General features: G+C 43.3%; 1 protein-coding gene across 1 annotated transcript in view; it reads right to left on the bottom strand.

The window, feature by feature from the left end:
- Nucleotides 1–892: 892 nt before the first annotated feature.
- Nucleotides 893–12,800, bottom strand: part of LPCAT1 (lysophosphatidylcholine acyltransferase 1) — a 44,521-nt gene continuing 32,613 nt past the window's right edge. Inside the window, exons 9-14 of the mRNA XM_053397220.1 lie at nt 11,976–12,058; nt 10,493–10,618; nt 7,808–7,961; nt 5,956–6,054; nt 2,959–3,097; nt 893–1,759 (exon numbers count right to left, since the gene is read on the bottom strand). Coding sequence (XP_053253195.1) covers nt 1,593–1,759; nt 2,959–3,097; nt 5,956–6,054; nt 7,808–7,961; nt 10,493–10,618; nt 11,976–12,058 — 768 coding nt within the window. The 3' untranslated portion in view covers nt 893–1,592. The remainder of the gene's footprint in view (nt 1,760–2,958; nt 3,098–5,955; nt 6,055–7,807; nt 7,962–10,492; nt 10,619–11,975; nt 12,059–12,800) is intronic.

A 12,800-nucleotide genomic window follows, 5' to 3' on the forward strand; every position in this document is an offset into this window, starting at 1 on the left:
AGGTGTTACCAAGCGTTCTTTCTGAAAATGTGTACAACCAAATCTTATTATATCTGTGGGTGATTATGAGGGACTATTTTATTATTATTTATTAAATTTGTATACTTCCCTGTACCCACAGGTCTCAGGGCAGTTCACAAGAACTGATGCCTTTCTGGTGTTAAAAATGGTTTATTTTATGCCTGTTCAGTCTCCATTATGCATTGTGTTGTTTCTGTGCACAAAAAGCCAAATCCATTGAAGCTGTTTAAAATATACCTTGTTTAATTATCCCCTGCTAGAAAACCCTAAGTGAAATACAACAGAAAAGGCAGGAATATGGCCAGGGCTGTGTGTGTTCTGTGTTCATATCCAATAATTAAATAAATTTGAATTTAGGGCAGTATTCAGCATCCTGAGAATTCTGGTTTTCTTTTTCTTTTTTTAATGAACATTTCTGGCCCTTAAGATAAACGTGAAAGTATGTGGGCTATGAAATCTCAGCAGCTTTTTATAGTGGGAATAATATGACTTTCCAGAGGTCAGGGCAATTTGTATCCCACCATTCTACCAAGGAACTCAAGGGTTCCTTCCTCAACCTTGTGAGGCAGGTGTGACTGGCCCTAGGTAAACTGGTGAGCTTTGTGATTTGACCCAGGATTCAAACTCAGGTCTTCCTGGCGCTAGGCTAACACTCTCAAGTACTACATCACACTGGGCCTCAGTCTCTCTCACACCTGTCTCATTTATTTAGTTGTTTTGGTCATTGCCCACATTCAGGAAAAGCAGAACTATATATAATGTGGAAGTTTATCTAGTTTATATAAACTTTGGAATTCAGTTTTCTTTGAATTTATGTTACTTGGTACAGATTTTTTCATGCTTTTAGCACAGAATGCACACAACCCCAGGGAACAACCGCACCCTTCCAATTTTTAATACTACCATGAACTGAATGGCAAAAAAGTCCTCTTACAAGAAAAATAATTTTAAAAATTCCTTAGTTAAAAATATTTTTGCATACTTTTCTTCCTTTAACTGTTTGCTGAAATGAAAACAAAAGGGCTAAATTGAGCTAGCCTTGTTCAGAAGACCAGTGACCACAGTCAGCAGTAAATAGTTGTGTCTTCACATGAAGAAGGAAAGCGGAACTTGAACCCAAACAATTCCCTAAACAGGAATAACACTAATCACCGAAGTGCACTTAACACCATAGGAGCTACAGTATTCTTTACACATGCACACTTTGTAGGACACTTTGTACATGGAACTAAACAATGGAATATAAATATGCAAGCATCTTCTTTTTAAGTACACAAATTAAAAGTTCATTTACATTCTTTACTTTCCAAGATGCAGATGGAAAAAACCAAGATCTTCCAAACAGGAAGTCTGAAGATGCTCATTAATGCAGCAAAATCTTCTCTCTCTCTCTCTCTGTCTCTCACAAACACACACACACACACACACACACACACACACACACACACACACACTTTCCTCTCTGTCTCACACACCCCTCACATACTTCAGATTACATAGTTGTGTGACTATGACGAGCCCAAGACAGGACACGCTCCTCTCACCAGAAGAGGACGCTGGAATTGTTAACATTAATTCAGTTTCTTCTGCAGGTGATTTCTTCTGTCTTCAGTAGTTTCTGGGCTGAAGTCTGTACAGAAACCGTTAGGAGCAGGGCAGCTATCAGTCTCCATTTGATCGGGATATAAATACTCCTCAGCAAAGTTTGGATACATTTCGGCAAACTTGTGGAAATCCTCTAGAAATTAATAAAAGCAAGCATACATTTTAAGCGTTTTAAAATTGACATTTTACTTACAAAATCAAGAAAGACTGCAAGACAATAAAAGTACTAAGTAGGCTACTAGTTACTAAGTCTCCCATGCCAAACTTTAAGAGCATTTTCCAAAGGGTTGGACCCAATTAAAGTATATTTAGAGTAGACCCACTGACACAGGATAGTCATTTTCATTAGTTTCAATGGGTTTTCCCTGAGTAACACTAACATTTGCTAACAACTCAAAATGATTTGCAGAACTACACTATGTTCCTCCCCTCCCTACTTCCTTGAGCTTTAAGCTATAGTTTGTTTGTTTGTTCATGTTGGCCTTTTCTTGACAGGTTGGTTTATTACACTAGGTAAAGGTAAAAGGTAAAGGACCCCTGGACCACTATGGGGTTGCGACGCTCATCTCGCTTTCAGGCCAAGGGAGCCGGTGTTTGTCCACAGATAGCTTTCCGGGTCATGTGGCCAGAAGGACTAAAGTGCTTCTGGTGCAATGGGACACCGTGACGGAAGCCAGAGAGCAAGGAAATTGCTGTTTACCTTCTCGCCGCAGCTGTAGCTATTTATCTACTTGCACTGGTGTGCTTTCAAACTGGCAGGAGCTGGGACAGAGCAATGGGAGCTCACCCTGTCACGTAGATTCGAACTGCCAACCTTCTGACTGGCAAGCCCAAGAAGCTCAGTGGTTTAGACCACAGCGCTCAACACTGCAGCATAAAGTCACTGATCATAGAACAGAATGGAACCTTTAGCTACTGGTAACCATAGCATGGGCCGTGTTAGTGTGCTGCACTAGGACTGGACTGATCCAAGTTCAAATTTCCATTTGGCTTGGAAGCTCTCTGGATTTCTTTGGGCCATGCACTATCTCTCAGGGTTGCTGTAGGGATCAAAGGGGTGAAGGGGGTGCCAACCATACAAGCTGGAGGAAAAGGTATAGCACATAAACAAGAAATAATAATGCTCCATATACAGACATTCCAGAAAGCCCATTAATGAACACAGGAAGCTGTTTTATATTGAGCCAGACTATCTAGTACTGACAGGCTTTTCAGGCCAGGAACCTGTCACACTTGCCCCAGGCAGCTGCTCTTTTCCGTGGGACATGCCTGGCCGCCACACAAAAGTTTCCCATTGTCTGCGGCTTTCTAAAATCATAGCACGGAACTCACCGTATGTAATTTCCCCCCTTTTGTCGACATCTATAGCTCTGAAAAGGTTTGACACATTAAGATCTGAAACTCCCATGGCAGTCTTTAAAATGCAAGCTAAATCTTCTTCTGTTAGAGCTCCAGTTTCTGACTGATACATCTGTGAAAAATTAAAACGTATGATTTGTTGTTGTTGCAGTAGCAAAGAAACACATTCCCAGGGCCTCTGTTTGACACTTTCCTCCCAGCCAAATAAATCTTCTAACGCCACCTTTTATTTTCCATTTAGAGTTTGCAAATTTCGCTGAAGCCCAAGAGCAAATACGTTTATTGATACAATTTATTAGATACCTTAAAGGTAAAGGGACCCCGGACCATTAGGTCCAGTCGTGGCCGACTCTGTGGTTGCAGCGCTCATCTCGCTTTACTGGCCGAGGGAGCCGGCGTACAGCTTCCGGGTCATGTGGCCAGCATGACTAAGCTGCTTCTGGCGAACCAGAGCAGTGCACGGAAACACCGTTTACCTTCCCGCCGGAGCGGTACCTATTTATCTACTTGCACTTTGATGTACTTTCGAACTGCTAGGTTGGCAGGAGCTGGGACTGAGCAACGGGAGCTCACCCCATCGCGGGGATTCGAACTGCCGACCTTCTGATCAGCAAGTCCTAGGCTCTGTGGTTTAACCCACAGCGCCACCCGTGTCCCTATTAGATACCTTAGGGGCCGCCTATTCCTGTACCAGCCTTCCCAATGTCTAAGATCTGGCAGAGAGGGCATTCACTGTGACCTACCCCTGGTTTATTCAGAAACAGATAAAGAAAGAGAAAAAGGGCCACACTTAGTGGCCACACCCAGGCTATGGAATACCTTGACCTCTGAGGTTTGTTTGGAGCCCCTTCTTGCCAACATAGGATGCTTTATATTGTAAGCTCTCTTTGGGGTTTTATCTGCTGTGCCTGTTTTTATTTTTAAATTGCTTTGTTTAATATTATTGCTTTTGTGGAAGCAGTATTTTAATTGATGTAAGCTGTTTCGAGTCGTGCAAATGTAGTGCTCGTTTGGGAGGAAGGACAGGATGTAAACTGAATAAACAATAATGATAATAGCAACAACAACAGCCACCCTAGTATTGCAAAGGTGGGGGATTGGCTTCTAGATAAATCAAGGAGCGTCTCCACCCCCATCGTTCTGCCCAGACACTGAGGTCCAGCGCTGAGGGCCTTCTGGCAGTTCCCTGTCTGTGAGAAGCCAAATTACAGGGAACCAGGGAGGGGGCTTTCTCGGTAGTGGCACCCACCCTGTGGAACGCCCTCCCACCAGATGTCAAAGAGAAGAACAACTACCAGACTTTTAGAAGACATCTGAAGGCAGCCCTGTTTAGGGAAGCTTTTAACTTTTAACGTTTAACAGACCACTGTATTTTAATACTTTGTTGGAAGCCACTCAGAGTGGCTGGGGAAACCCAGCCACATGGGTGGGGTATAAATAAATAAAATCATCACCACCACCATCATCATCAAACATGCAATTGCCTCTCCACGAAAAGTAGTACTCAAGGTAATATATGGAATTACAGTACATAAAAATACAAAGGCCAACCATATTACTAAATACCAGTTAAAATCCCATTCTCTCAAGGTCTGCTGCAGGAAACTGACTAATCATGCATCATCACTGCAACGGATACAGGAGACTTCATTTGTCACCTAAATTCTGCTGAGGCTGTAATGTGGTGGGCCAGCATAAGGAAACACAATCCACAGGTGTGATGCCACAATAGAGTTGAGTGCTGGAGGGATTAGAGAGCATCGGGGAGCTAATATGCTCATATGCCCTTGAGTTCTTTTGATTTACTGCCTCTTTTATTCTGTGGGAACTGTTCATTTTGCCAGTATTGTGTATTGCTAGCTGCCTTGGTGGTCCTGGTGGACAGAAAGGCAGGTCATAAATATTTTGCAATAAAAATAAGACCTAGCCACATCCAGAGCAGGATCACCCCAGATGTGTTTAGGGTAAGGGGTTGCTCATGCAGGAAAAGGTGGTCCTTCAGACATACTGAGCTCAGGAAATCCAGCGCTTTCAAAAGGTACACAAACCTTGGCTTTCACGTACATCACTTGATTTCTCGGTGCTTAATGACTCACAGATGAATATGTGAATTAACTTTACTGATAAACATTAAGTTTGAGGTATCATCAAGTAGCACTCTCCCATTTGTTAGCCCCTCTTTGGCCACAGTTCATAAAATAAAGCATCAATGTACAATAAAACACAATTACCAGAAAGGATGTCTCTGCGGTGTTGTATATGTGATGGCTCACTCACATTTACAAGTTGTCGCTTGATGCTGCTTTCATCAAGTGACGAGCATGCAGGCTACTTTTTTCTTACCCATTTGCCTGCGTAGGCAGCAATTTGCACCTGCTTGCAGATTTGGAAAAAAACAAACCAGGGCACAACAGATTGCTGCTGTGTTTTGTGGGTCAAAATGCATGCGAGTGAATATGGCTACCGTTAGGTGCTGACTACTGTACAGTAGATCAAACACATCCATTCTTAAGGAAATCAGCCCTGAGTGCTCACTGGAAGGACAGATCGTGAAGCTGAGGCTCCAACACTTTGGCCACCTCATGAGAAGAGAAGACTCCCTGGAAAAGACCCTGATGTTGGGAAAGATGGAGGGCACAAGGAGAAGGGGACAATATAGGACGAGATGGTTGGACAGTATTCTCAAAGCTACCAGCATGAGTTTGACCAAACTGCGGGAGGCAGTGGAAGACAGGAGTGCCTGGCATGCTCTGGTCCATGGGGTCACGAAGAGTCGGACATGACTAAACGACTAAACAACAACAACTGTACAGAACTTGTATAAAGCCAGTAATGACAATGGATGCGGAGAAGTTGTGGTCACTGTAATGAATTGACCTGTTTTGCCCCCCAAAAAAGGAAAAGGGAAAAAAGGGCTTTGTTTTAAGAAATGGCTTTCAACAAACCATCTTAATAAAAGCTGCTACTTGCCTTAAAAGCCAGCTGTATCGTTTGCAAGGTTTTGGATGGCCGACAGACTACTGACAAAGCGATTACATATTCTCTTAAGTCAATCAGACCACCTTCCTTCTGTTAAAAAAAGAAAGAAACAAAACTGTACTACCAGTTTCATAGAAAATACACACTGAAGAAAAGAAAATTCTGAAAAGTACACATAAAAAGAGCTCACATGGAGGTTTCTGCACAAAGATTTCTAAACAAAGAAAGCCTCTCCTCCTGCAAATGAGGGGGGGGGTTGTGGGCGGGAGCCGAGCTCCGCCCCAAGCAGGGGGCGTTAGCCCCCTGCCACCGACTCACCTGGCTGGTGCACCACGCCCACGGGCAAGCGCCCAACCATCACGAGTGTTTGTGATGTGTGGAAGGGCTAGGTGTGGCCATCGCCTACGCCTTCAATTTTGGGTACAGTGGTGCCCCGCAAGACGAAATTAATCCGTTCTGCGAGTGTCTTCGTCTTGCAGGGCTTTTCGTCTTGCGGAGCACCGCTATTAAAAGCTTAGCGGATAAGCGGTAATTGACAGATAAGCGGCTTAGCGGCTTAGCGGATAAGCGGCAATTTGCAGATAAGCGGCTTAGCGGCTTTCAGAAAAGGCAAAAAAACCGCAAGACCCCGAAAAATTTTTCGTTTTGCGAGACAACCCCATAGAAAAATTCGTCTTGCGAAGCGGGGAAAAAATCGGAAAGCCCTTTCGTCTTGCGCGTTTTTCGTTTAGCGGGGCACCACTGTATTCTGTTAAAGGAATCCAGCGGTTGTGTATTCTGTCCGATGCCTGTGTGGCGGGGGGTCCATAGCACGACCCTCGGTGACATCAGCGGAGAGCTTATAGTTGGATTAGCATCAACAGGCTCCACCTACTGGTGAATAAACCCCCCTTTTAGACTCACCCCTCTCCGAGTGGGTGGAGTCAACTGACGTGATCCAATGCCTAAGCCAATACCTTTTCATTTGCTGTAATCAATAAAGTTGTGGCCTTTTCTTGCCCATTAACCTTATATCACGTGTCCGTGTGTTTTCATTCCACTACGCGGGGATCGGGTCCTCGAACCACAAGCTAGTGCTAAAATACCAGCTCGTCTGCAATTAACTAAGGGACTTACTCCTCTGAACTTTTGAAACATCTTATATTTCTCAGTTGTTTTACAGCAAGGAACCCTTTCTGGCCAGATCTTTCTCTTCCCAACCTCTGGTGGGCAGAGAGCCCACCTGCCAATCACCTGGCTCTATAGTGCTATCAGTCAATGTAACCCTTTGAGCCCTTGATTGTCAAAACCTCAAAAAGAAACATGAGGCTTTCAAATAGTTCTCGCATGTGGATGTTTATAGAGAGCTTTTCATATGCCACCCCTTCTCTCCTTCAAACTGCAGAGGTCTGAAGAAGCACAGGGTGGTTCATTGATAAGAACTAATTCAATTGCCATTTTGGTATCCTCTCTTTGATGTAACACTATGTTATGCTTGCTATATATGTGTATTTATATAGAAAGCTGTAGTCTAATTTGTAAAGTAAGTCATAGTCACCATGTATCCCTTGTGCTACATTTCTCCATGGTAAAAATGATGATCAGCAGCCAATAGGATGCGTAACTTCAGACTACAAATGTTCACACAGCAGGCAAAATGCATGCACACAATACCTTCTGGATTTAGTAATCACTTTTCCGAAACTATTGTTCATAACATAAACAAGTAGGTACTTTCTATGTTACAGCTATATTAACCATACTCACAAATGAAAACTGCATTCCTTACTAAAGAATGCCCAAGGCCTTGATTCAAATAATAAAAGTGGTTATTTAGCATTTTCAAGATTGTCATATTTCTTACCTCATCAAAAAGTGCAAACATGTTTTCTAATGTGTTAGAAACTGGGACTTCTAGGTATTCCGCAAACTCCTTGAGACTGACCCTTTTGTCTTTCATTCTCTTGGTATTTCCTGAATATGCATCAAGCTCTCTTTCAAGCTTCTCTGGCTTTAATCTAAACATGGGAAGAAAACAACCAAGGTTGAAATTGTAGAGAATCCTCTCTCTTTTTTTCTTACAGTAGTGTTGAAGTTTGTAATTTCCTGGCAATCCACTAACAGAGTAAAGGTAAAGGTAAAGGGCCTGACCATTAGGTCCAGTCGTGGCCAACTCTGGGGTTGCGGCGCTCATCTCGCTTTATTGGCCAAGGAAGCCAGAGTACAGCTTCCGGGTCATGTGGCCAGCATGACTAAGCCGCTTCTGGCGAACCAGAGCAGCACACGGAAACGCCGTTTACCTTCCCACCGGAGTGGTACCTATTTATCTACTTGCACTTTGACGTGCTTTTGAACTGCTAAGTTGCCAGGAGCAGGGACCGAGTAACGGGAGCTCACCCCGTCGCAGGGATTCGAATCGCCGACCTTCTGATCGGCAAGTCCTAGGCTCTGTGGTTTAACCCACAGCGCCACCCACGTCCCTTCCACTAACAGAAGATTAATGCTAAAAACTTTTCCCTGATCTGTGATATGTTTAGTCTGGTAAAGAGGAGATTGAGAGGAGATATGATAGCTGTCAGGGAACTGCCATCAGAACAGGGGTGGGAAACAGAGGGGCAGTTGTGTTACAGGGAGCCTCCGAAAATCTTGCGAAGCAGTTCTTCTTCCGGTGATGAGGAAAACCCCACCTCCGGTGGGGAAGAAGGACCAGAGGATGCTGGGAGGAGCCTCAACAACGCACCTGGCAAAGCTGGCCAGGAGGGAAGCACGCCCATTCCGTCGCCCACCCTGCACAGAAGCGCAAAGAGGGAAGGAAAAGGCTGGGCGTAACGAGACTTTTATGCTGGGGGAGGTCCAGGAAACAAGCACTCCCGGATTCTGCTAGTGACTGAGGCAGACATGAACTTAGGGGTTCTGCACTGTAAATAGTTTTGCACCTAAATAAAACCTGTAAAAGACAGGTCGGAGCCCTGCCTGGTTACTCGTGAACAACCACCTAAGCCATCTGACAATAGGTAAAGGTAAAGGGACCCCTGACCATTAGGTCCAGTCATGACCGACTCTGGGGTTGCGGTGGTCATCTCGCTTTCTTGGCTGAGGGAGCCGACGTACAGCTTCCGGGTCATGTGGCCAGAATGACTAAGCTGCTTCTGGTGAACCAGAGCAGCGCACGGAAATGCCGTTTACCTTCCTGCTGGAGTGGTACCTATTTATCTACTTGCACTTTGACGTGCTTTCAAACTGCTAGGTTGGCAGGAGCAGGGACCGAGCAACATAGAACAAGCTTGTTTTCTCCTCCTCTAGAGGCTAGGACCCAAACCAATGTATTCAAGCTACAAGAAAGGAAGAACTTCCTGACACTAAGAGCTGTTTGACAGTGGAATGATTCCCAAGAGAGATGGCCATCTGTCATGGATGCTTTAGTTGTGATTCCTACATTGCAGGGGGGTTGGATTAGATAACCCTCAGCTTCCTTTCCAACTCTACAATTCAATGAATCTACACCTTTTCTTCCTGTGGTGGATCATTCAGACATGTGTCTCTTCACTCTTCATTCTGAATGACAGAGTTCCAGGAATTCTGTACCACGCAATCTGAATATACAGTTTTGCTCTAAAACAACATGGGAGAGCATGCGGATAAATTCAGTTTTCAGGAGAGGAAAGTTCTAACGCAATATCCTGAACTGGAAAAAGTTGCTCCCACTTTATATTTGCAGTTATTGAAAAAGCCCTCCTTTAAAAATATCATCATCATCATCTCAGATTCTCATCTACTACTGACAACCACCAAGCTTCAAGGCAGTGCTGAAGCTGGATCTAACAAGGTAAGATTCAATACCATATCAATACTGCATAAACAATGCATCTGTTAAGGGTGTGGGGACTTAACAGCTGTAACTTCTTGACATTTTGAAATGTGAGTGAACATGGGAAGTGTCCAATATAACATGTTAAGCTGAAAGGGTTTTTTGTTTTGTTAACAATATAAATTTAAGCAATGCGGACTCTGATTTCTGCAAACCACAACCCTGGCATCTAACTTGTGTTGAGGTGAGGGGGAAGTGATATACAGATGGCTCTTCCTTTCTGTCTCGACCATAAGTTGTAATATGCTAGGTTCACCCAGGAATACGAATTATGACTTTCCTAATTATCAGAACCACAGTCAACTGAAGCCAGGAATGCTCAACTGAATTAAGTGGCAAGAAGCCTATTATAACTAGATCTTGCACAACACTGGCAGATGTCAAATTTGTTAAGCTTTTGAAACCTCTGTGATTCTGGTCTGCTCCCGCAAGATTGCAAAACATTGCCCCCACAACCTCCCAGATGCTTTCCTTTTTTTAATTATTGCTTTTAAACCGATTTGTGAAAGAAAAAAAAAGTTACATGGGAAAAAAATACGACAGAGAGACATTGCACATACCTTTGTAAATCAAGAAAATCTATAATTAAAATACATTTTTTTAAAAAAAGTGCTTTTATAAAGTTACAAAGCGATTAAAACATCCCGTCGTACAGTTCCACACTTTTATCAACCTGCTCACCCAAGGCTTCTCACAAGCTTTGCAAATTCTAAGAGGCAGGTGTCTGAAGGGAGACGAAGTTGTCCTTCAGCCAAAGCTAGCTGGCAGTCTTCAAAAGTGTAGTCTGTTACTGGAACCCCCAAAGCCCTTGAGGGGGGAAAAAGCAGGAATTTACACAACAGCGCCACACTTTTATTTATAACGGCAGGCTTATAAAGCAGACGCAATCTAAACGCCACATTTTGACTATGCCAAAGCTCACGATGTGGTCTGGCAAGTCAAGGAAAGAGTAGCTTTCATCAAGAGTACTTCAAATTTAAAAATGGGGATGAAGAGACAAAGAAAAGGGAGGGTACATTTAAATCTGCCTAAAACCCTTAAACCACTAGACCTTCCCTCCTGCATGTTTCTCAACTGTTTGGCGTACATTTAGTGTGTTTTTATGCATCTTAAAACCACTATAAAAAACTTCCCCCAGAAATGTATTTAAAATGTTCAGTAGCACCTTAGAGACCAAACTAAGTTTGTTATTGGTATGAGCTTTCGTGTGCATGCACACTTCTTCAGATACCTGAAGAATATCTGAAGGTATACACTTCTTCAGATACCTGAAGAATATCTGAAGAAGATATCTGAAGATATCTGAAGAAGTGTCCATGCACACGAAAGCTCACACCAATAACAAACTTAGTTGGTCTCTAAGGAGCTCCTGGAATGAATTTTTTAATTTTGTTCCATCTACGGCAGACCAACACGGCTACCTACCTGTAATTAAAATGTTCAGTTACAGTTATTAGCAGCCAGTGCATTCTGGTGGGCTGTGCATTGGGTATATCTGGGGACCTAAAAACCAAATCCCTTTAAATTGTTTTTTTGCTACATCTAAACTGCACCTTAATCTACAACCATAACGTATCTGCTTCGATTTTCAGTTTGGATGATAGGTTTGGTTCCCTAGAAATTCTGGTATTCTTTCCCAGTCAGATATAGAGGATGGTCGCTGGGAATGATGTTGATATTTCACCTCTTGAAAATTGGTCTATTTAGTCCTACAGGGATTAGTATTGGCACCAATCCTGTTGATCATCTATATAAAGCCACTGAGAGAGATCGCCCACTATTTTGGAGTGAGGAACTTTCCTCAAACATCCAGCTACCCTATTGGCCATAAAATCTCTGTTTGGAAGTTGTGGGCAGGTAGTTAAGGATTAATAGACTGAAAATGAACCTGGACAAGTCAAAGTTGACACTAGTAGGGACTTGTCAGATCTTAGAAGGAACAGATTTTCTTGTCATTGACAGGGTTGTAATTTCCACACCAAAAACAGGTTCAGATTCCAGTCCACACTAGTGATGCAGTCAGCTTTCGTTAGGTTTGATATGATATTTTTTTCTGCAATGTCCACAATGTTAGCACACACATTAAAATAAGTAGAATATTTCGGTACAAACGTCTAAATAAGCAGATACCATCATGGTGCTATTTGGACAGCAGTTCACTTACTGTGCCATGATCCGTCTCACGTTATTTGCATACAGAGATGGGTTTCTCTTTTCTTCTTCAGAGGGTATATACACAGGCAGGAACTGCAAGTAGAAAAAATGGTTTAGCACAAACGTGTTACCGTATTTCACTGGCAAAAGTATAAACACACACTAATAATGTTGCTTTTAAGCTTGGTAACAGGATCAAATGTTCATAAGCAAATACAAAAACAAAAAACATAAAAACACAACCCTGAATTTTTACACACATCATTAAGGAGTAGCAACATTTCAGGTTTTTTTGTTTCCAACCTCCCTCCCTTTATTAATTTGCTTTTTTAAAAGGAACTAAATGATATTTATGGGACGCAGGTGGCGCTGTGGGTTAAACCACAGAGCCTAGGACTTGCCGATCAGAAGGTCAGCGGTTCGAATCCCCGTGACGGGGTGAGCTCCCGTTGTTCGGTCCCTGCTCCTGCCCACCTAGCAGTTCGAAAGCACCCTTAAGTGCAAGTAGATAAATAGGTACCGCTTTATAGCAGGAAGGTAAATAAAGCGGCGTTTCCGTGTGCTGCTCTGGTGCCGGTTTGCCAGAGCAGCTTCGTCACGCTGGCCAAGTGACCCGGAAGTGTCTGCGGACAGCGCTGGCTCCCGGCCTCTAGAGTGAGATGAGCGCACAACCCTAGAGTCTGTCAAGACTGGCCCGTACGGGCAGGGGTACCTTTACCTTTAAATGATATTTATAGTGCAACAAATGAGCAGCTGTGTGGGATACAGATTAGGCATCTTTCTTCTATGTTGTGCTTCCAACTGCGTCAATTATCTCATTTTCCCACCGTTCAGA

Source organism: Podarcis raffonei, chromosome 7 (genome assembly GCF_027172205.1).
Source record: "Podarcis raffonei isolate rPodRaf1 chromosome 7, rPodRaf1.pri, whole genome shotgun sequence".
Lineage (NCBI taxonomy): Eukaryota > Metazoa > Chordata > Lepidosauria > Squamata > Lacertidae > Podarcis > Podarcis raffonei.